Here is a 24,608-nt window from a genome sequence, read left to right on the forward strand (position 1 = left end):
CGTCGGGGAGGCCCATCTCCCGGGCGGAGGTGCCGGGGGTGCGCGGCCCAGGCCTGGCCCAGGGAGCGTGGGCACCAGGAAACCTCGCCGCACAACCGGGCTGCGGCCGCCGCCTCCGCGCCTCTGGAAGCGCCGCCCCGCGCGGTCGCGCCCTCCGCCGGCCCCGCCTCTTCCCCTCCGGCCGGCGCCCCGCCCCGCGCCGCGAGCCCAAACAACCGGCTCCGGCTGCGCGCGGCCGCGCGTGATCGCCGGCGCCCCCGAGCCCAGCGCGCCTGTGCCTGCGCCGCCCGGCCGCCCGCCCCCGGCCCCGGCCCCGGGCCCCGGCCGAGAGATGCTGCTGCTGGCGGCCGCCTTCCTCGTGGCGTTCGTGCTGCTGCTCTACATGGTGTCTCCGCTCATCAGCCCCAAGCCCCTCGCCCTGCCCGGGGCGCATGTGGTGGTGAGTGGCCTCCTGTTGCTGCGCCGCCGCCTCCCGGCCCGCTGGCCGGCCCGCAACCCAGGCCGAGCCTCCAATGTCCCCTGCTCCAAATGGAGGGTCACCTGCCGCCGTCTGCCCTGGCATTGTCCCTTCGGAAGGCCTCGGGGTCCCGCCCTCCGCTGCATCTGGCTCCTCCCGGGGCCGGAGAGCGGGGCGACGGGGTCAGCGCCCGCGAGTCCGGTCCCGGCGCTGCAGGGGTTCAGGAGGCCCTCCTGAATGCCCGGGGCATCCCTGGGATCTGGATATTTTTGTCCTCGGTTTTCTCGATGAGTCAACTGAAGAACAGAGAGGCTGAGAAACTTTGCCAAGGACACCGCGGTCGGTGGCGGCTCCCGGCAAGGCGCGCGGTCCTGGCCGGGTCGCGAGGAGGCGAACAGCGGGGAAGAGGGTCCCAGCCTCCAGGACCCACCGGGGCAACTCGGAACTGGAAGGTGGTCTGTGCGAGTGACAGTTGCCAAAGGAATCCGGAAAGTGACTCACTTGAGGGTGGGGGCGTGGGGGATTGCTCCAGACCCGGTGGGCTGGCAGTCCTAGCTAGCGGCATTGGGACGCTTCTGTCCTGTCTACACTGCTTGTCTCTTCCAAGTTCAGTCTGGGGTCCGCCGAGTGCTGTTTCAGTGCAGTCCTCTGCCATCGTTCCAGTCAGAGGGATGAGCCGAACGACCTGGTAGTGCTTTAGGCATAAAGGACATGCGAATGGGTTTGGTTTGTTTCTTTCTAGAAGCTCGTGTCTTCAAAGATCCCTTCTCTGCAGGTGGGGCATCTTAAGCAGAGAGAATGCCTTCTTACTGGCGCCCAGCACTTCACCATTTGCTGTGGCTTTCTCGTCCGTTTTCTTGCTTGGTTTCCACAACCTCGAGGCACATTGAGGCGGGAGGTTTTGAATAAGGAGAGTTAGTTACTAAGTTGGCGGTGCAAAAATCCTCCTGGTGCCGAAGGTGACATCTGGGTGTCTCCGCTGAGATCCCAGCCTCCCCAGTGAGCTGTTATACCAGGGATGGGCCTTGCTTTCTGGGTGCTTTCCATCGGGGCGAGAGTTTGTGAATGGGAACATGCATTTTCTGTAGTTTCTCTCGTGTAAAACTATTAGTATATTTCCAACTGCTGCTATTCCTGATGTGGAAGATAGATGAGGAGGTAGGTGTAAATTCATGGGCAGGGGGAGCAAAGTTTTACAATCATGCTAAATTCTGAAAGTGTCACATCTACAAGAGAACTTCTGCCTCAAAAGCATGGCTTTAGAAGTTGGATTCTTTCAGAAGTTACGTCTGCAGAGCATAACTTGGAAAATGGTGAAGTCAAAGCAGTAATGAAAACTTGCATTCAGTGTTTGTTTGAACGGGACTTCATGGTGACCCTGTTCCTCCAGCCCCATCATGCTTCTGCAGGCCATAGATAAGATAATACACACATCTTGCTGGGATAGGTCCTGGAGAATTTCTTACTAACCCTGTTCCTCCAGCCCCATCATGCTTCTGCAGGCCGTAGATAATACACGCATCTGTTGGGATAGATCTGGAGAATTTCTTATTTTCACCACCCCCTTTTCATATGCCTCTAGCAGTAATGTGAGGATGACATGAATAATTCATATGATGTCACCATCTGTCTTTTTTTTTAATGTCATAGAAAGAGTGGAAGTGTAATTCTTTTTCTTGAGATTTGCTAGGACTAGACCGGGTAGTGTTAGGAGAGGGACCTAATGTTTAGAATGTCTTGCTTTTGTGGAGGCATGAACAGGCTTAGGCCATAACTAGTTATTGTTTTGTTTTGAGAACAATTCTGTTATGCTAGTGTTCTCTCTCTAATTACAGTGGTAACGTGGTACAGCAAGTCTTAGTATATGCCAATTTAAGCCAGCTGGGTTTTTTTTAAAAGCAGTTGAATTGACTTGGTGAGAACTGGAAAATCAAGTTCTCCCCTTTTGGGAGATGGGTGGGAGAAGCTGTCCTTGGAGGACCGCCTCTCTCCTGCCCTCAGTGACAGGTGTACATTATGATTAAATACATAGTAACATTTTAAATAATATTTGCAATGAATAGTAAGAGGAAGACATGAAGAAAGGAATTCGACTCTTTAGAGTCCCGCATCTCTTCTCAATTTACCAGTGATCAGACAACTCAATACATATTTACCATTTTCTCAGCCAATAGAAAAATCCCTTATATTTTCTTATAACATCCAAGAATGACATAGCCTAGATTGACTTATGTATATCCTTGGATACCTTCTGTGAATTAGCTGGCTTAACCTAGAAGTTTAGTTTCCATGAACCCTGACTCCAAAGTTGAAGTCTTAGTCTTGGTTTTATGGACAAAACTTACAGGGTTAAACCCTGTTCTTGGCTGTGCAGTAAATTTACACAGCTCGCTCACCTATTACAGTCTAGAAAAAAAGAGGAATTATCACAGTAGCTAATATCTACAGAGTACTTTTAGAGCATATACATTTCCTCAGTAAATTCATCACTTCAATTTCATTAGTTCACTGAATAACAAATAGGGAAATTTCACTCACAAGTTTTTTTGACGTTGTATTTTTTTCAGGGAAATGGCACCATACACCATCTTGCAAATTAATGTAGGCAGGTATTTATTTAACAACTGTTTATGAAAAGTGCTGTGCTGGGAATGAGGGAGATGACTTGGACTTGGTGATCGTCCTCAAGGAATTTACAGTCTGGCAAGGGAGCCTGCCAGAAGGTACAGAGGTAACTGCACAAGGTAGAAAGCGTAAAGACAGGTAAAGGACAGGACGGAGGGATGGAGCCTGGAAAAGCTTCCTGGAGGAGGATTCACTGAAACTGGCCTTGGCACGTTAGGTAGGATTTGGAAATCCACGTTGGGTGGAGAGAACTTTTGGCAGTAGGAACAGCATCAGAAAGCAACCAGGGCCATTTTTCAGGATCTTGGTAACTGCCATGGAATTGGAATGTCTGGTGAAAATTAATAAATCAAACCACCCATGAAGTATTTCAGTAGCAAAGAGCTCCTCAGAGGTGACTGTTAGGGCAACAGATACAATTTTACAGTAACTGGTAGATAATTGGTTAATTATCCACCAAAGAAATCTCTTTAATGGTGAGAAGTCGAGGCACGAGAAAAATAAGGGAGTCCCAGGGAGATAGTTCAGTGTGTAGGAGGACTTCATGATGCTTTAAAATACGGGATGGGATCAGAGATGTTCATTACAGCATGATTTACAGCAGTGAATTATTTGAAATAATCTTCATGTCTCACTATAGAGAAAGGATTAAGTTTTGATACAGTTATTTAATGCAGTGTAAAGCCTTTTAGTTTTCCGACTTCAGACCTTATGGTATAATGTGTTTTACAGCAGGATAGAAAAGCATGTAAGGATAGATGCTCTCTGGCGCTTCCCTCCCCCCATCACCTGATAACTCCAGGCCCCCCACTGCCCTGGCCCATATTATACTATATGCATAGGGAAAATGACTAGCAAGATAATGTCGTATTTGTCTTACTAAGTTAAATATATATTGAGACTTTCCTATATGCCAGGCACTGTACTAGGTGCTGCGAATATAGTGAGGAGCCAAAATAGGGTTGGTATTTTTTTTAAGGTTTATTGTTAATTAATTAATTTTAATAGAGGTGCTAGGGATTGAATCCAGGACTTCGTGCTTGCTGAGCATGCGCTCTACCACTGAGCTAAGCCCTCCCCCGGCCAGAGTTGCTATTTTTATGGTGTTTATGGGGTGATGGGAGAGATGGTTGTGAATCCAGTAATTGCACAAGTAAGTGCATGGCTGTTTGATTATGTGAGTGATGTAAAACAAGGGGAAAAAAGGATGCAGTGCTGAAAAGTAGGTTAAGGTAGGAGTGGGGCAGTCTGTGAAGGATTTCCTGAGGAAGTGATATTTGAGCTGAGGTTTAATGGGTAAAGAGGTATCAATTTAGATGAAGAAGGGGAGGAGAGCATTCCTGGCAGGGAAAAGAGAATGTGCAAAGGTCCTGCGGTTGGAAAGAGAACATGGAACCGAAGGACAACCAGTGTGGCTGAGTTGTAGATGGTAAGGGTTAGACTAGTGCAAGAAGAAAAGTTTTACTTTTCAGTATTCCCATGTGATCATGCATTACTTTATAATAAGTAGTCATTTAAAATATCATTAGATATATGCAGGTGACCATTCTTTTCATCTCCTGTAGAGCTGGTCACGAATAGGAGACGTGTAGTAAAGAAATGGTTCATTGGGATTTGGACTCAAAGGCAGGTCGTTTATTAGCTAGATGTATAGGGCGCTTTCCCCCTAGTGAACTCAGAAAAATAGGTATTCAGTGCTGGAAACAGTCACAGCAGCACGCCCCGCTGACAGGATGATCTGTCATGTTCGCGCTTCCTCCATTCATTAAGTCTGGGATGAAGAAGCTACAATAACTAACAATTAGTTCTCGTTGGTTGGTTGGTTTTTAGAGCCCATTATAGTTATTTTAAATAAACTTCCAACTGGAGGGAAATTTCAAGTGCTAAGAAGATTTCCTAATTTTTGCTTTTAGGTTACTGGAGGCTCCAGTGGCATTGGAAAGTGCATTGCAATTGAGTGCTATAAACAAGGAGCGTTTATAACTCTGGTGGCACGAAATGAGGTAAGTCTTCTATGTACATTATTGCTAACTTACTGTGTGTTGTAACTAACAGAGGCCGTATGAATGTCAAGTGTTCACACCTGTGTCAGAAATTGCTCACCTCTCTGTTTGGAGGTGTGATCTCTGAACCACTGATTATTTCTCATATTTAGGGCAAAGACTTGTTGGTTGAAGTTAGGTTGCTCCACGAATATTTATTTAGTGCCAGCAACTTTTAGGCAACATCATAGACACTGCAGATCTCAAGGCAGGAAAGGTGGAGACCTAGTTAAGTAGCATTCCTGGTCAGAGGAAGCCAGGGAGGGCCCGCCACCCACCTAGAGAGGCTGACGTGGCGATCGTGGGGCTGGTTCCTGATTCCCGAAGGACGTGTAACTGTTTCTCTCTAATTTGCTTATGACATGATATTTATCTTTAGTGAAGTGGAGCCTCTCCATCCTTGGCAGGGGAATCTCACTCTCCTCAGCTGTTTAGCAAAACCTGTGTTGTTCTGTGTCAAGTCGACACAAGGTCTGTTTTTCTTTCTTTTTTTTTTTCAGAGCCTGTTAGTCTTGCAGAGTTGTTTCCAGCACCCAAAGCAGTGACACTGTATTCACATGAACAGTCAGGGAGTCCTCTTGCTCCATAGGGTGGGGGAAGGACCACCGCTGTCCTGTCCACACCTGTCACTCTGTCCTTGGCACAAAGCTTGGCTCAGAGTGGGCACTCAAAACATATTTGTCGAATGAAGAAATGAAGGGAGGGATGATGGAGAGGCTGGGAACGCCAGTGCAGCATCGTTGATTGGGGATTTTGGACTCACTTGTGAACCAGAGGGCGTGGCAGTGCTGCCCAGGGGGAAGAGTGCAGGGTGGAGGGGACTGGCAGGCCACTGAGTGCTCGGGGAGATGCTTAAATAATGATACAGTTAGGCTTGGGCATCTATCATTTCTTTTAACAATGAGGAAAGACAGAATTAGCTACCTTTGGTTTATCCCCTGACTTCTCTAATGATGAATCCATTACATTTGGAATGGAAACCACTTTCCGTGCCTGAAAACACAACTGTGATAAAATGCCATTTTGTGGAATTCAAACAACGCTGATATTTGACATGAGACAGATGAAAAAGGAGGCAGGTGGCGGGGGAGGCCAGTGTTTTAGGAGCTCAGAAGCTCTTTCTGTGGCCCTCACATCACTCGCTGGAGATGAATGAACCTTCTGGCATCAGGAAATGCATTATTTTCCAGTGGAATTTTTTTATCCTGATTTTGGTAACGATGTACAGGTTGTGTACATCTTTACTAATAGAATAATATAATTTTATTATAGACACATTCTTGTTTAGAAAGCCTACGTGTCTTTTGGAAGGATTCCCCTCTGCTTTTGTTCTTCTCTGCTGTCATGATGTATTTAAATTATAGTTTTTATAGCAAATTAAGACACTGTAAACTGATCTCTGTCTTACTAAAAATGACTGAAACAAGCATAATTGAGATCTTGAAAGAATTACTCAGTGGCCTGGGTAGCTTTGCTTATCCTCAGAATATCTTTGAAAGTAGCCAGGTATAAGTTTACCTAGTCCATCTAAAAAGAGATTTTTACTATATTTGTTTTTTCAGTTGAGGAGGAAAGCATTGGATGATCTCTTAGGAAAGCATTCTTAACATGGGCTCATATGTACCCTTAATTTGCAGAGGCACTGCATAGCAATGTGGTCCTTCTTGTTTCGTATCTAAATAATGTCAAATTAAAACATTTATTAGAATTGATAGGGTGACCCTTAGTAATTAACACCGATAATTGGAATTTAAGGTTCATTAAATTTTCTATTATCTCTCTCTGCGATAAATTTAAAAACTTGCTGTCACTTCGTCATACCTTAGCATATTTTATAGCTGCTTTTTTTCCATAGAATGTGGCCCATAGCTCTGCAGTCCAGGTGCTGTCCTGTGTGTTTTCTGGCATTTAATAAATACTTGTACAAATAATTGCTTTTTCTCTCCTTTTTAGCAGATAACTAGACAGTCACCAGAATTAACTGTTCTCATTGCTTTCAGGACAAGCTGTTGCAGGCAAAGAAGGAAATTGAAAAACACTCTGTTAATGATAAGCAGGTAAAATCACTGTCCTCATGACGCATTTTCTTTCTTTTTTTTTTATGATGCATTTTTCTATACTAATCAGCACGATGTTTAAAGGAAAAAAAGAGTTAACTTCACCCGTGAATAGTTCATTGAAAGCATGTAAGATTTTCCTAATTAAAATATATATTAGATTGTTTTTTAAAAGGTGACATTGTTTGAATTGCCTAGGATTTGAGGTTATGACAAAAAACAATGTATAGGGTCTAACACACATACACATACAAGTGATCAAAGAACAGAATGCTTTACTAGAAAGTGATTTCATTTCAATTATTTATTTAAGTTAACTTGAGGGGAAATGGGGTATTAAAAATTAAAAATTTTTTTGATTATGGAATTTTTGACGAATAAAGTGGTTTGTATATATACAATATATGTGTTTTCTTCCTCCCTTTAACGGTGGCACTGGGGATTGAACCCGACCTCATGCACACCGAGCAAGTGCTCTACCACTGAGCTGTACCCCCCACCCCTATAAATACAATATATATTTCAGTATAAAACATAGTAAATTAATAATCATCACCTAGCTTAAGAAATGGAATTTACCAGGACCCCTGAAGCCTCCTCTGTGAGGCCACGTCAGCCTCCTCCTCCTGTCTCATTCCTAGAGGCAACCCCCAACCTGATTTTTATGTTACTTCTTCCATTGGTTCTTTTGAATAATTTGACTATAGACGCCTGTGACCAGAAATACAGCAGTGTTTACTTCTGCTGCTTTTTGAACTTTATGGCATCATTCTTATTTTTTGGACAGCTTTATTGAGATATAATTCACATACCAAATAATTCACTGATTTAAGGTGTACAATTCTGTGGTTTTTAGTATAGCCACAGAGTTGCACAGTTATCACCAGAATCAATTTTAGAATGCATCCACCATCCTGAAAAGAATGTCCATGTTCATTAACAGTCACTCCTCATTCCCGTCCAGTCCCTTGCAGCCCTAGGCGATCACTGACCTGCTTTCTCTCCCTAGATTTGTATGACATCATTCTTTGTGTATTCTCGTGCAGCTCGATAGCTTTTAAAAATTCCTCTCCGTAAAGGAATAAATAGTTCATTCAATTTTTTTTAACTGCTGTCTAGTGTTCTCTTGTATGTAAAGACCACCTTTCATTTAACAGTTCTACTATTGGTGGATATTTAGGTTGTTTCCAGTTTTTTTGTTTTTTGGTTTGCTTCTTTCTATTGCTAAAGTTGATCTCTTTGTGCACATGTGCAGGGATGGAATGTACCTAGAAATGGAGTTGAGTGTTTGCATCACCAAAGTTGTTGTACTCCCACCAGTAGTGCCCAGTGAGTCCTGATGCCCCACATCCTTGCCAACACTTGGTCTTGGCAGACTTTCTAATTTTTGCCTTTCTGGTGGGTTTTATTTATTTATTAAAAAAAATTTTTGTTTGAGGAGGGTGATAATTAGATAGATAGATAGACTGATTGATTGATTGATTTATAAAAGGAGTACTGGGGATGGGGAGGACATAGCTCAGTGGTAGAGTACATGACTAGCATGCATAAGGTCTTGGGTTCAATCCCCAGTATCTCCATTAAAAATTCTTAAATAAATAAATAAATAAATAAACCTAATTACATTCTCTCCCCCCAGAAAGTTAAAAAAAGAAGTAAATGAATTGTATGAGTCCTTCCGTTTTGAAAATGTTTTCTGTGTGATGGGATATAATTCCAGTACAACTGCTCTAGTCTGGAACACTCCAGTTTGCGTCTTGCAAAGGGGGCTGTTTGCTTTTCTTAGGAATTTAGACCATTGGGGTGGGATTCCTTCCCGCATTAAATACAACTTACTGCCTGATGTGTCAAATCCCAAGGCAGTGGGTCTCTTTTTATGCAACGCTTGGGCCTCATTCCTCACGTCGTGTGGCTTCTCAGAGCCGGAAGGGGTCTTGGTCATCACTGGCTTCTGACACTGTTATTGTTGTACCGGTGAGGTCACTGCCAACTTCTCGGGTTCTGCTCGGTGAGTTTGTGAAGGGACAGGTTTGGAACCCAGGCTGCCCAAGGCCAGGGCCTGTTCTTTCCACCATGTCACACCACCTTGGACCCACAACTACACCTGGGTGCATGTTGGTGTGTGTGTGCCCTTCCGTGCACACACGCTCCGTCTGCACCTTAGCTTGGCGGCGGCCAGTCTCAACAGGGAGGAGTTCATGGAAAGATGGAGAAACTGAGGATATCTCTGCTCCTCTCAGTGACTTCCGTCGGAACATAGAACATTCCTATGTCAGAGACCTAAGCTCTGCTTTGAAACCATTACCCTGAAAGGAAAATTAAAAGAACAGCTCTGTGTGTCCCTATGAGTGTTCTTAAGTTTCATTTCGTGAATTTCTATCCAAGTAAGCACTGATGCATGCTTTCTCCCCCCTTCCTCCCTTCCTTCTTCCCTCCCTCCCTTTTCGAAGACCAAATGCCTGAGCTCTTGCCACCTCCTTCTCTGCTGCACCCTAAGCATTGTACTGGGTGGGCTCAGGGTCAGCTTGGCTCATCTGGAATCTGTGAGTGGCCGGTCAGTCTGGAGTCGGGGGTCTCAAGCAGACCTCAGAGTGAACCAAATGTGACTTGACTTCCCCGCAGCAACCACAGGCCGGGATCCACCCTTGGCCTTGTAAAGTGAGGCCACCTGGCTTAGCCGCCAAGTCCGGCTGAACTAAGGTGGCTCCTGGGAGCAGGGGCTGTTGGCTTATCTCTTTATTCCACCTACCAATATTGAATCCCACGAGGGCAGTCATCACTCTGGTACTGCGCCAAGGGGAATATTTTTAAAAAATACATTTATTAAGTTTATTATTATTTTTGGACAACTTTATTGAGATAAGAATTTACATACAACCAACCACAGCAATTTAAAGAGTTCAGGTTCATGGGTTTTGAGCGATGTATTTAGCACTGAAATCCAGGTACAGAATATTCCATCCCCCCCAAGTTTGCCCACCTTCCCCTGAGCTCCATTTCTCCCTCCCCTCCCGGCTGCACGTGTTCTGTCACTGGAGTCTTGCTGCATTTTAAGAGGAGCATTTTTACATTTCTTTTCCGCATCTGGCTTTATTGAGGCATAATTGACCAATAAAAGCTATGTATTTAGGTATACCACAGGATGGCTGAAGTACATTTACACTGTGACATGATGACCATGATCAAGCTGATTGATGCATCCATCCCCTCATGTAGTTGTCATTTGTGTGTGTGTGTGGTGAAAACACTTGCAGGTTTGCTCTCTCAGCATATTCACGTATACTGTACAGTTTCATAACCGTAGTCGCCATGCTGGACGCTGGCTCCCCAGAACTTACTCATCTGCTACCTGAAATTCTGTTCCCCTTGACCAGCACTTCTTAAAACATTCTTTTGAGTTTGCTCAAAAGACTTTTCTGCAAAAACCACCCCCGAAATTTGGCTCTACTAATTACATTATCAGTAGATTTCAAACCCTGCAATCTGTACATCCAAACTTGGACTCCTTATCTATTGGAAAGAATTGCCTTTAGTTAAAAAAAATTCTTTTAAAGATAGTTTTTTTTTCTCTTTCTAACAGGTGGTGCTTTGTATATCGGTTGATGTATCTCAAGACTATAGCCAAGTAGAGAACGTCATAAAACAAGTAAGAGGTTGGGTTAATTGGAATTGATTCACTTGCCTCTCGATTGGTTCTTGCCATTTTGGTGTGTGGCTCGGCGGTGGCAAAGCTTCCCGATAGGTTTTATGGATTTCTTAATGGATAACAGTTTTATGGGTTTTCTTTATTGGCATTGATTTGCTAAGTGATTCTTCTTTCTCTTTCCTGATAATTGCTCTGATAAATTTTTCCAGGCACAGGAGAAACTGGGCCCAGTGGACATGCTTGTCAACTGTGCAGGAATGGCAGTTTCAGGAAAATTTGAAGACCTTGAAGTTAGTGCATTTGAAGTAAGTAAAAATGTGTTTTTTCCTCATTGGGGTAGGCCAGATAGTAAAAGTGGGACCAGTTCGTGGCTAAAGGCTTTACGAATGAAATAGATGAAATGTATTCAGGTTTCACAGAAGGCTTGGAAGACTAGAGGAAGGCTGGACAAGGTTTTTGTCCCAGCACCATCCAACCTGAAAAGTTAAGGTGAGTCTCTGGACCTTGGTTTCCTCAGATACAAAATGGGAAAGAAACCTCCAATCTGACACAGATGACTGCGTTGATCCACAGAGGTCATACCGTCAGGAGAGCTCTTTGTAAACCAAGAGCTAGAGATGCTAGATTTTCATGTCAAGTATCAGTATTTTTAACAATGAAACACCAAAAAAATGATTTCATTTTAACAATGAAACACCAAAAAAGTTGAAGAGCAGACTCTAGCGCTCTCAAGCCAAGATAAAAAGATCATGCATCATATTTAGGTTGATATGTTTAAAAAGGATTGCCAAAGCTATGCACGTCTGGTTTGAAGATCTTTCTTAAGTGCCCAACATTGCATCAGCCATCTCTTTCTTACTGGCCTAGAGAGCCTTCATCGTGGCCGTGGATTCTGGGTGCTTTACTCTGTGAAGTTAGTTTGCATTCCCTTTTAGAGAAGGGGAGAGTGCTGGAGCGGCCGTTCGGACGTCTCGCTTCTAGTGGACTGTGGGAAAAGGACCGTAAACTCTGATTTAAAGTCGAGTTAGGCGAGTCCGGATGTAGATAGTAGCAGAGTGAAGCCTTAGCTGGGACTCTTGTGTCCTCAGGCTCCTTTATCAACCAGGCACAAAAGGGAGTTGTCTTGACCGGTATGCGTTTATCTCTAAGTAATGAGAGGGAGATTTTGACAGTTATCTCAACAGCTATGCAAAGACTCAGTCGGGGGAATAGTTGTAATAGTCTAGGCATGAAATGATGAGATGAAAGACTTTAGAGGTGGCCAGCAGAAGAGGAGAGTGTGTGTGTGTGTGAGAGAGAGAGGATCTGGAGGGAGAATCAGCAGACTCACCTTGACTGACGGTGCAGGGCAGAGGACCGAGATATGTAGGTCGTTGCACAGTTGTGATAAATAAGTGCACAGTTGTAGAGCAAGGACCTTGGGAAGCGGGGCACGTCCAGGGGCAGAGCAGGTAGGGATTGTTGACATCTGTGTGTCTGATGGAAGCACGAAGATAATTGAGTGAATGATTTGTGGGGACTTGTGACTGTGAGCGAGGACAGAAGGAACTGAGTGTGTACGACCAGGTGACTGTGTGTGGGTATCAGTGACATGGAGAAGACGTGAAGCAGGTGAGATGAAGGAAGAGGTAAAATACATGTATAGAATATGAAGCATGTTGAAATGTTAAAAAAATGCACAAATCTGATCTTTTAAAAAAACTCACTTTATTCTCAACTTTCAATCTCCCATTCACACTATTTCCTTCCTTCTCTCTCTCTTTCTCTCTTTTGTTTAAAAAAATGACAATTGATTTCTTTTCCACCACCACCAGTGTCTTTTCTACACGTTTACCCCGCTACATAGAACATTTATAGCTCTGTCCCCAGCAGCATGGGACAGTAGGAAGGAAGGGTGGGCTTTGGCCTCAGACTAAAGCAGTTTTAAATCTTCGCTCCAGTGGTTTCAGGTCTGACAGTTTACTAGCTGTGATCTCAGGCAATTGTTCTTTTTTCTTTGGCCTCAGCTTTTCTTATGTTCTAGACTTCCGTCTCTGTAAACCAGACAGATGGCTCCCAGGGTTGAGAGGATTAAGTAGCAAAACGGACTCACAATGCGCATCCCATGGTAGTAAATAGTAATGTCCTGCCCTTTTTATTCATTCAACCCATAAGTATTGAGAAAACTTCTAGTGGGTCAAGCATCGTTCTAGGGCCCAGGGGGATGCCGTGGTGAGCAAGAGAGCAAAGGCTTGGCCCAGGTAGGGGGTGGGATGTACCATGCAGGAGCCAGCAGGTCCTCAGTCTGACTGCAGATGTGCTAAGCGCTGTGAGAAAAGGAAACAAGGAAAGGAAAAGGGGAGGCAGAGAGACCCAGGAGGAGAGCCCAGGCAGAGGGACTGGTAGCTGCAGGGGCCCCAGGTTGGAAAGAGCTGGGGAAACTCCAGGAGCTCAAGTGGGGCGCAGCAGGAGCTTCCTGAGAGATGGGTGGGGTGGGGCCGGGGCTGGATCTGGCCAGGGCCTCGAGGGCCATGGGGAGCAGCTTAGATTTTAGCTCAACACCTTTGAAGGGGTTTAGGCCAGGCCAGGGAGTGGTGTGATGTACGTCGCGGTTTTAGAGCATCCTTCTGCCTGCGCGGCAGAAGACTTAGGAGCTGTCACGGTAGTTAAGGCGGGAGGTGGTGATGCTGGGGAGTGGATGGAGATGCAGTCGTGGGTCACGGTGAAGTGAGGTTGTGAGGACAGAGATCAGCACAGGGCAGGGGCTTAAGCCCCTGATAGGGGGCGTTCGAAGGGGCCCCACCCCCAAGAGGACTGGCCTTTAAACAAAAGGATGGTTAACCCCAAACCTGCTGCCCTATTCCAGTGCCATGGCCTCATCCCAGGTGCTACCTGCTGTGGGCCCCACCTGCTCAGTTGGTCGCCCCCTGGCCCTGGCTGCCCTGAGTCGAGGCAGGAGGCCACCATTCCCCGGGGAGTGTCACCTTCCAAGGCCATTCTGCGCCCGGGGGCTCTCTCCCCTCTCGCTCTGCCCACTTGCCTTGTTCTGGTCGAGCCCAGGTGTGGGCTCATCACCACTGTGCCCTGTTAGGACACCTGCCACTACGATCGATGCATTTTCTGAAGATAAGGGTTCCTTTTTATTTAAAATGGATTCTAGCTCAGTGACAGATTTCGGTTTATTTTTTTATTTTATTTTTTTAATTTTACCTGCACAGAAATTGCCAGACATAGTACTTGGCCTGGGCACTGCTCATTGCTGGGGGGTTTAAGCATGTCCCGTGTGGCCCCCACGGCAGAGGATGCGTGGAAACGTGCTCCTGGTTTCTTCTGCACTCAGGCCGGCCTGCCTTCTGCCCTGCCTTTTGCTTTGTGTCCTTTTGCTGTCATACGTCTCAGTCATGGGCACCGCTGTGTCACCAGAGTCACCAGAACGGAGGTGGTCTTTGGGAATTCCAACTCACTTCTCTTAATGTTCCCTTTCAGTAGTTTTCTTGGGATTTTGTTTGGGGTTACACTGATGCTGTAGATCCATTTGGGGAGAACTGACATCTGAACAACGTTGAGTCTTCTAACTCATATAACATAATATATAGCTCCATTTGTTTAGTTAACATTTTCTTTAATTTCTCTTAGCAGTGTTTTGTAATTTTCAGTGTCTGGGTCTTGAATATTGTTTTTCAGGATTTCATATTTTTTTGATGCTAGAGCAAATGAGTGTTTTCATTTCGGTTTCTGAGTGTTTGTTGCTAATACAGAAAAATACAATTGATTTTTGTGTATTGAGCATGCAGTGTTGCTGAGCTCAGCTATTAATTCTAATGCTCCCTGGACAGTCTGCATCCAAGATCATGTCATCTGCAAGTTTTACCTGTTCCATTCCCATCTGGAACTGCATTGGCTGGAATTTCCAGCACAAGATCAAACAAAAGTGCTGAAAGCAGACAATCTTGTCTTGTTCTTGACGTTAGGGAGAAAGCACTGTCTTTTACTATTAAGTATGATGTTAGCTGTAGTTTTTTGTTTTTGTTTTTTTGTAGGTACCTTTTATCGAGTTGAGAAGGTTCCCGTCTGTTCCTAGTTTGCTGAGAGTTTTTATACAGAATGAATGTTGCATTTTATTAGGTGCTTTTTCTGTACCTGTTGGGATGATCCTAGTTCTTTTTCAGTTTGTTAAAATGGTGAATTACATTGATTAATTTCCATGTATTTCCAACCTTGCTTTCCTGGGATAAACCCTGCTTGGTTACGGTGCATGATCCTTTCTGGATTCCTGAGGGATATTAGCTGTAGTGTTCTTGTAATTTTATTTTCTGGTTTTGTGTAAGGAGGATGGTGGCCTCATAGCGTGAGTAGGGTTATATTTTTTCATTTTTCTAGCAGAATCTGTGTAGAATTGATATTATTCCTCCTTAGATGTTTAGGAGAATTTACCAGTGAAGACTGAGGTTTTCTTTGTGGAAAGATTTCTAACTTTAATTTCGTTAATAGATCTAGGGCTACATCTGTATCTTCTCATCTATTTCTTTTGCAGTGACCTTTGGTAGCTCATGTCTTTGATGGAATCTGTCCATTTCATCTATATCATTGAATTTATTGACAACAGTTACTCATCATATTCCCTTATTATTAATACCCATAGAGTTTGTAGTGATGTCTCCTTTCTCATTCTTGGTATCGATAATTTGTGTCCTTTCTCTTTTCTGATCAATATGACTAGAGGTTTATCAGTTTTATTGATCTTCTCAGTAACCAGCTTTTGGTTTTACTGACTTTTCTATTGTTTTTCTGTCTTCTATTTTATTTCCTCTCTTATTTTTATTATTTCCTTTTTTTCTGCTTACTTTTGTTTTGATTTGCTCTTTCTACAGTTTCTTTAGGTGGAAGGCGAGGTCATCGATTTGAAACCTCTTTCCTTTTTTCTAATACAGATACTTAGTGCTATGGATTTCCACCCAAGTCCTGTGTTAGCAGCATCCCACGAATTTTGATAAGCTGTTTTTACTTTCATTCAGTTAAAGATATTTTACAGTTTCTCTTATCATTTTCACTTTGACCCTTGGGTTATTTAGAAGTGTGTTACTTAGTTTTTAAATATTGGGGAGATTTCCCAGAAATCTTTCTCCTTTTGATTTCCAATTTAATTCCATTCTGGTCAGGAAACATACTTTGCATGCGTCGAATCCTTCTAAATTTATTAAGACTTGTTTTATAGCCCAGAATCCGGTTGATCTGACAGCCATTCCACGTGCACTTGAAAAGAGTGTTGACGCCCCCGTCCGCAGACACAGACAGCTGGCTGGACTGTCCCGCTTTATACAAGGCACTGAGCATTTGCAGATTCTGGTATCGGCAGGCGTCCTGGAACCAATTGTCCATGGACACCGGGGGCCACCTGTATTCTGCTGTTTTGGGTGGACGTTCTGTCAGTGTTCATTAGGTCCAGTTGGCTGGTAACATTGCCCGAGTCTCCTACATCTGTACTTATTTCATGTCCCCTCGTTCTGTCAGTCATTGAAAGAGGAGTGTTGAAATCTGATTGGGATGGTGGATTTGTCCATCTGACTTTCCTAAGCAGACTCTCGGCCAACAGCCCTGTCTCCCGGCCCCTGCCCGCCCTCCTGCCCCCCAAGGCACTTGGTGCTGCTTGGGCCTTTTAGGGGGGGGTCTCTGGTCCTTTTAGTTTCTCTGCTCCTCACCCCGCATTCAGCTTTCTGCCAGGTGAGTTCTCATTCATTCTGCTCTTCAACTTCCAAAATGTCACTGCTGCTACTCTCTTTGCTCACGGGGCTTTTTGCCTTGAAAAAAGTCCCCTTACTGAGATTTTTGTGAGGTTTCTGAAGGGGAACTGAGGTCAACACATGGGTTCAGTATGGCCCTTTTCTCCAATCACTTTTTAAGAGCATTTTTTTATTATCAGACCAATATAATGATATGAAAAAACATTTTGGGGGAAACATGGGAATCCCAGAATCCTAACACTGTCACTTACAGCTTTCTGCATTTCCTCGATTTTGCACCTGGGCACGTGTACTTTTATTTAATTAATTAATCGAAATAGTTGCCGTCGCAGTGTGAATACTGTGTGCTCTCAGCTTTTTTTAAACTTATAAATATTTCCCCTGTCCTCCTGGTGTTTCTGAGCATCATTTCTAAAAGTTACTTAATGTTCTGTTGGGTTAACATTTCGTGATGGACTCAAGGTTTCCCAATGAAGTGTTTGGTTTCACATGGTGGCCAATCTAGTATTTTTATAAGATTTTTAATATAGAAACGTTGTAATGCGGTATTCTTAAATTTTGAGATTGAAAATGTAAGGTCTTTAAGAGTTCCCAGGATGCGGGGAGATTAATCTTGGTACCTACGTAAGTTCTTACTCATCGTGATATAAGAGCCGACATTTGCTGAGTGCTCACTGTGGGTCGGGGCTGTGCCGGACCTCGTGTTTCCTCTTTCAGTCCTTGCCGCGGGCCCCGTGCGATGATATCAGTGTGAACTCTGTTTTCACTGAGGAAGTAGAGTGTCTGACTTTCTTGTTCAGCATCCAACAGGAGTCAGTGGCAGAGCCCAGATTTCACACCACAGTCCGTGCTGTTAACCACTGTCCTAGTCTCCTTGTGGTCTTTCTGTCACTTAGAACTGGTAGGGCTGGAAATATTCAGAAGCTCTTTCCTCCAACTGTCTCTCAAAAAGCATTACCTGCAACACACAGTGTACTTTGTATAAAGGAGAGAACAAATTTTGACCAGTCTTCAGCCAAGACTTAAGTGCTGTCATTGTAGGAACAGAAGACTAGATTGAAATAGGCTTCCTGGGGTGGGTCCTGCGGTCACTGTGGTCACGGTCACTTCCGGGATCATTATTTGATGCTTTGTTGGTTCAGCAGGTCCGTTCACCTGGGCCCTACTGAGGAACTCAAACTGGGAGAGCAGGCAGAGTGCCCTGGAGGGCAGCCTGGGGGCGCTGACCTCGCTCACTCCCGGGGCCTCTTTGTTCCCTACAGAGACTAATGAGCGTCAACTACCTGGGCAGCGTGTACCCCAGCCGAGCGGTGATCACCACCATGAAGGAGCGCCGGGTGGGCAGGATCGTCTTCGTGTCCTCCCAGGCGGGACAGCTGGGGTTGTTCGGTTTCACTGCCTACTCTTCGTCCAAGTTTGCCATCCGGGGGCTGGCGGAAGCTTTGCAGATGGAGGTAAGATTGTGTGTTCAGTTTTCTGTTTACTCCTCTCAGCTCAGCAATAGATGTGCCCCTTCCATTTGTAGCTTCTTGACACACGTGGTCGTGTTAAAGTAGAGATTTATAGATTGGACATCAGTGAATTGGCTCAACCCTTGAATTTTGTAGTTAACATGTTCTCATTTCATAAAGGTTATAGGTATGACCGAAGCAAAAGGGTTGTGAGGTTTTTGCTTCCTTAATTTAATATAAAATTAAAGCTACTAATGTCTTCATAGTATTACAGGCAGACCTCAGAGATACTGCAGGTTTGGTTCTAGAACCACTGCAGTAAAGTGAATATTGCAATAAAGCGAGTCATACGAATTTTTTGGTTTCCCAGTGCATAGAAAAGTTATGTTTACACTATGCAGTGATCTAATAAGCATGCAATAGCATTGTGTCTTAAATAAATAATGTATATACCTTAATTTAAAAATGCTTTCTTGCTGAGGGGGAGGGTATAGCTCAGTGGTTGAGCACATGCTTAGCATGCACGAGATCCTGGGTTCAATCCCCAGTACCTCCATTAAAATAAAGAATAAGCAAACAAACAAACCTAATTATCTCCCCCCCCAAAATTTTTAAAAATACATTTTACTACTAAAAAATGTTAGCCGTCATTTGAGCCTCCAGAGAATCTTAGTAGTAACATTAAAGATCACTGATCGCAGATCACCATAACAAGCAGAATAATAATAAAAAACTTTGAAATACTGGGAGAATTACCAAAATGTAACACAGAAACATGAAGTGAGCAAATGCTGTTGGGAAAATGGTGCCTATAGATTTGCTCAGTACAGGCTGCCACGAACCTTCGATTTGTTAAAAAGAAATGCAATATTTAATAACCACAGTAAAGCAAGGCACAACAAAATGGGGTGTGCCTGTGTTGGCCTCCTACTGTGTGACTATGCATACGGGGAACCAGGTATTTTACTCTTTAGCATGCTTTAAACACATTCCTTTACCAAAAAGATGTGTCCTCTATGGCTGACTAATAAAGCCAGCATTTGCTTGAGGGTAGAGCTTAAATCAGCTACTGTGATAGCGCTCACAATGATTTTAGACAAATCATTGAGCTCGATCTCGGCTTCCTCATCTGTCAAATGAGAGGGCTGGCCTGGAAATATCATTTGTCTCTCCTGATACTTACATTTTAATATCTTAAAGAACTGTTGATGAATATGACTGCTTTTTATTTTCACAGTTAATAGAACATTTTGTGGAAGGAGGGCGTGGTTAGGGTTAGCATGAAAGAAGCACTTGTGACAGGTACAACCTCCCACCTCTGCTGTGCGAAACAGACCGTGTGTTGCATCACACGGGGATGCTTGGAGCGCATCCTGTCTGTCCCAAGTCACGTACTTTACAGTAAAATTCTTTCCATTGTATACAGTTGACCTTGAATGACGCAGGTTTGAACTGCGTGGGTCCGCTTCCATGTGGATTTCTTTCAGTAAATGCTACAGTACTGCATGATCTGAGGTTTGTTGAATCCACAGTTGTTGAACTGTGGGTACAGAGGGCCACCTGTAAAGTTGTACATGGATTTTCAATTGCACAGGGAACTGGTGCCCCTAACTCCCTCACTGGTCAAGGGTCAACTGTATATACTGAAATATAACACTACATCATGACATTAAAAGCCCAGAGGAAAATTTATTGTGGCCAGTCTTCTAGAAGTAAGAGTATGATCTGAGAATCCCAATAATAATTTAGATCAGGGTTGGATAAATTCTTTTCTGTAAAGAGCCAGAGAGAAAATATTAGCCTTTGAGAGCTAGATGGTGCCTGTTGTAATGACTCGAGTCTCTTGTGATAGCAGGAAGGCAGCCATGTATAAGATTTAAATGAACAGGTGTAGCAGTGTGCCAATAAAACTTTATTTATAAAAATCGATTTGCCCCTCAGGCCATACCTTGCCAACCCCTTATTTAGGAAATTCCCAGAAAAGCCCTTGTGGTGTGTGACACATGTGACAGAGTGGCACACTGCCTAGATAATTGATGAACAGTGGAGGACAGACACATTCTCAAGTCAGTGACAGAATCCCATGTGGGGACTGACAGACTGTGCAGTTCTCATTTCAAAGGAACCAGCCACAAATCATTTTCATCAACTTACTTAATATTCTTAATCAATAACAGGTCATTGTAATATATACTTAGCCAACAGGGCACCTATGGCTGTGAAATTTCCAACAAGAATACCAGTATTTCTTTTGCAGTTTTTACCTGGAAAAGTCCCTTTATGAATAACTATCTTATTTTTATCACAGTTTTGTGAACTATGTGAGGCAGTTGTTATGTCACCTTCTTAATAATAAAACAGTTTTCAGTCAATCCACCGAGTTGCTCAAAGCCACGTCATCACTTTGTGACAGAAATAGTAACAAAGCCCGTGGTTTTGTGGCTCTGCCTTTTGGCTCCCTGTCTGCCTCTGTAAAGTGTCTATAATTCAAGTCAGACGTTGAGTCAGCTCTTCACTTTGGTCTTAGAAGCCCCGTGGGTGAAGGGATGTCTTGAAATAGGAAGATCTGCCCACAAGGGCTTTTTGTCCCCAAGTCTTGTCTTGCAGAACGGCTTCAGGAGTCACTCATTTAGGGCAAAGTGTATAATCTGGGTGTCCTGGCTCCATGTGTGGCAGAACGGAGATGTAATAAAGAGGAGCGAAAAGTCAGGGAGCTGCCAGGACAGATGGAAGTCTTCTAGGGACACGGGTGACTCTCACACTGTAGGCAGCAGTCTGGGCTTCCTAGCCTCTTTGACTTTGCTCTGTATTTGGGCTCCATTAAAAATGTCCTCCCATAAACATGTACCATGGAAAATAGGTTTTGGGGGAAATAAATTCAATAAGCAAAATTTAGTTTGTTCATAGCAGAACTTGCATCAAAACCATTGTTTCCTTAAAGGCTTAGTACAACATTGTGTTTTTGAAACCTGGATAATTTGGTCTGTTTAGCCCAGGTGCTTGTGTGTTTATGAATGAAACCTTCTAGACCTGCTCAGACTCTTAAGTACTTTTGATAATTCTGTTTGGTGTAATTAACTCTTAAATCTTCCTCTACACCTCAGCCCCTGCCCCACTAACTAAAGTAGGACCTAGAAAGGTTTTATGTACAATAAGTAAATGTGAAAGAATGCTTTGTTGGTATATTTTTATCTTTCTTTTTTTTTTTTAACTCAGTCTTTTAGGTACAGATACATCCTTTAGAGATTTTAAAAGTCAGTCTTTTTGGAAAGCAGACTTCTGAGGTGGGGTATAGCCAGAAATGTGGTATCGGGTCCTTGTCCTGATCCTGCCCCCCACCACCCTCCAACTCCATCTTTCCCCACCACAGGCCAAGAGTCAGCTGACATTTAAATTCTGGAGCTTCATGGCAACAGCTCTAACCCTTTCTCCTTTTTGCTTTGATATAATGAGGAACAACACACCGTAGGTGAGGTTATTTTGATAATAAATCAGTTCTTGAGCAAGGGGTTGTCTTTCTGACTGAGAAGGAGGCCAGACAGAAGGGAGAAAAATGATAACAGGACGGGACTGGGGCAGAGGAGTTGGGGATGGAGAATGGTCAATCAGCAGGGACAAGGAGACGCAGACAGTGGCTAAGGAGACGGGGAGATCTGGGAAGTCCTGGCTTATACAGTTTTCGAAAAAGTAGTCTCTACCAGTCAGCACTGTTTTAGCAGGAACAGTGAAGCCAAACTAACCTCATTTCCTTTTCTCCTGGGGTGATGGGATGATACAGATTTTAGTATATGTAGATTTTAGCAAATTACTTGAGCAGGAGTTTCAGGAGACTGTAAGCTCCATAAGGGCACAGTAATCATTCAGTGAGGGTTTGTTGGGTAAATCGATACCATGGTTAGGTTACTGGATTCCACTGGAGGGTCCAGCCATAGGCTGAGAGAGTCATTTGGCTCCATGATTGTAGACACGACACCAGCACCTGGAAAGGGACTGGGCTGGGTTCTCCCAGCCCTGACAGTCTGTGCCCACGCTGGGAAAAAGCTGTTCTGAAAGGCTGTTTTAACCACTTGGAAGCTCAAGCCATGACCCTGAACTTGAGAAAAATTGCTTTGACATCCTGTCTTATATTAGCTTATGTACCACAATCCTGGCTTATTGCAGGGAAGGGAGGGGGCTGCAATTTTTATTTTTAATTGAAGTGTAGTTGATTTACAACATTGTGTTAGTTTCTGGTGTACAGCAAAGAGATTCAGTTATCCATATACATACATATATTCCTTTCCGTGATGCTTTATTCCGGGATGTTAAGTATAGTCCCTCAGAAGCCGCTGAGTCTGAGCAGTCTGCGTCAGGCTTCGGGTGGGCTGTCTAATGACTGCTTGTTGGCTTTTATTTGTTGGTGGTGTTTTTCTCTGCTCTGTGCACAGCGGAGGGCAAGGCCGTGGGAGACAGTTTGTAAAGTCACTGTCTCAAAAAACAAGTGGAAGAGAAACTGCTTGCTCATCAGCCTCACTGCCTGGCCCGACTCCAGAGCTATTTATGAGCATGGCTGGGCCTTGAAGCCGCGTGCCCCGGCACTGCCGAGTGAACGAGCTCTCACGCCCTTGGTGCACTGGGACCAAACCAGCAAGGACATCGTCCACTGCTCTTGCCCTCTGCAGGCTGGCGGCCCAGGGTCTTCTGCCTGCATGCTTCTCCTGACCCCCCGGCTCCTCCCTCAGCCTTCAGAACTGTGCTCACACACGGAAGTAGGGAGAAACAAAGCTAAACGTAATGCAGGACCCTGGGATACTCTCAGAGGCTGTTGCATAAGGAAGAAATGCAGTATTGTCACTTGTCAGCCTCCTTACGACACACAGTGGCCTCCCTTACACCAGCTGCCTGTCCATTTCCAACTCCTCTGGGTGTTTTCTTGGAGCTAAACAGTAAGCCCAAAGCAGACAAAAGGCAGAGACGTTGAGGGTTTGAACCATCACCCTTAGTGTCTCTAAGAATCAGAGCAAGATAGTGGGGAGCAGGGAGGGGTTCAGCGAGGAGGGTGTGTCCTGGCTGACCAGCAGGAGAATCTCCTAGAATTGCTGGGGGTGTGTTTATGAGCGGGGAAGGTCAGTGAGGAGGCCTGGCAGTGAGGTGAAGTAGCCTAGGAAGCTGTTCTGGATAAAGGGGTTTCCACATATAAACACTACGGGATGAGGTTGTCCGCAGGGGAGGTGCTTGGCTGGTCAGACCTGGGGGGTCTCCCCGGGAGAGCATGCTGTCTGCTGGTTCTGTGGAGGAGGAGGTGACTCCGACCCCCTCATTGGCAGGGGCTCCTCGCACAGGGAGTTCCCGAGCGAGCAGACTTCTCTGGGTATCGTCTGGATCCAGGTCTAGGGGCACAGGAGAGGCACTGAGGAAGGGATGTGAGGGACCTCAGTCCATGTTGTAGGTGAAATCAGCCACGAGGGAAACCAGATCTGCAGTCCGAGGGCAGAGGAGCAGGCCTGGACGACATGCCTAAGTGGGGTGCGCTGGGCGGGGCGGACAAGCGGGTTTTCTTAAAGCGTCACCTGCTCTCCCCCCGGGCACCTCCCACCCCTGGTCAGTGGGAGTGGAAGCAACTCAGAAGGAGGTGCACCTCCATACCTCCGGGCCAGCTGTTTGCTGGAGTCGAGGTTGGGGTGCGTTTTGTTGCTTTAATTTCTGAACAGTCTTCAGGGACAGAGGTTTCCTGACTCTGCTGATGGCAGTTCTCCTCTTACAGAATCACCCCATTGGTCTCCCGGCCTTTTGAGAAAATCAGAGCAGTATTTAGAGTGTCTGCCCGGCGGCTGGCGCAGGTCGGTGGGGGAGGATGCAAAACTGTGTCTTGTTGACTGAAGGGGCAAACGTTGTCTCTGACATGCAGGTGAAGCCGTATAACGTTTACGTCACAGTGGCCTACCCACCAGACACAGACACCCCTGGGTTTGCGGAAGAAAACAAAACGAAGGTAAGTCTGCCTCCCTGGGCCCCGTTTTGAGGCTTTGTGGCTGGAAACCCCTTTTCCCGTTTTCTGTCCTTCCACCCTTTAGTCAGAAAATCGAGTTCCTTTCAATTTACATGCTTGCAAGAGGCCTCCAAACTTTCTGGAACTGTCATCTGGACTCTTGGAGAATGTAGCCCTATTTTTAAGGGCCAATGATTTCTGCTAATGGTCTCCAAGCTTTATTTAATAAATAAGATGTTTTATTTTTGATGGAGAGTCCAGCCTGTGTTTTTAATGAATGAGATCTTATTCTTTAAAAATTATCTCCTCTCCCTTGAACTTAAATTCACGTAAAACCCCCAAACGGCCGCTGGCCTGTTGTCTCCACGTGGAGGTCAAACAGGCATCTGAGGCTTGACATTTCAAAAACAGAACTTTTGATTCCCTCTCATTTCCCCCTTATTATTTTGCATCTCGTTCGTTACCTGGCGCCCACTGTTCCCCCAGCTGCCTGGGCTGGAAACTGCGAAGCCAGCCTGACCCTCCCTCCTCTCACGCCACCCAGCTGGGCCACCTGCAAGTCCACTTGGCTCTGTCCTCCCAGAACTGATCCCACACCAGACCCCTTTTTTTTTTTTAACTGCATATGTCACTACTGTCCCA

At 44.9% G+C, this 24,608-nt stretch overlaps 1 protein-coding gene across 1 annotated transcript in view; it reads left to right on the forward strand.

Moving 5' to 3' along the window:
* The first annotated feature begins 219 nt into the window (after positions 1–219).
* The window catches only part of KDSR (3-ketodihydrosphingosine reductase), a 35,209-nt gene continuing 10,820 nt past the window's right edge, over positions 220–24,608 (forward strand). The window contains exons 1-7 of the mRNA XM_072952074.1: positions 220–439; positions 4,996–5,085; positions 7,125–7,181; positions 10,762–10,827; positions 11,037–11,132; positions 17,810–18,001; positions 23,886–23,969. Of these exons, the coding sequence (XP_072808175.1) occupies positions 332–439; positions 4,996–5,085; positions 7,125–7,181; positions 10,762–10,827; positions 11,037–11,132; positions 17,810–18,001; positions 23,886–23,969 (693 nt within the window). The 5' untranslated portion in view covers positions 220–331. The remainder of the gene's footprint in view (positions 440–4,995; positions 5,086–7,124; positions 7,182–10,761; positions 10,828–11,036; positions 11,133–17,809; positions 18,002–23,885; positions 23,970–24,608) is intronic.

This window comes from Vicugna pacos, chromosome 30, assembly GCF_048564905.1.
Source record: "Vicugna pacos chromosome 30, VicPac4, whole genome shotgun sequence".
NCBI lineage: Eukaryota > Metazoa > Chordata > Mammalia > Artiodactyla > Camelidae > Vicugna > Vicugna pacos.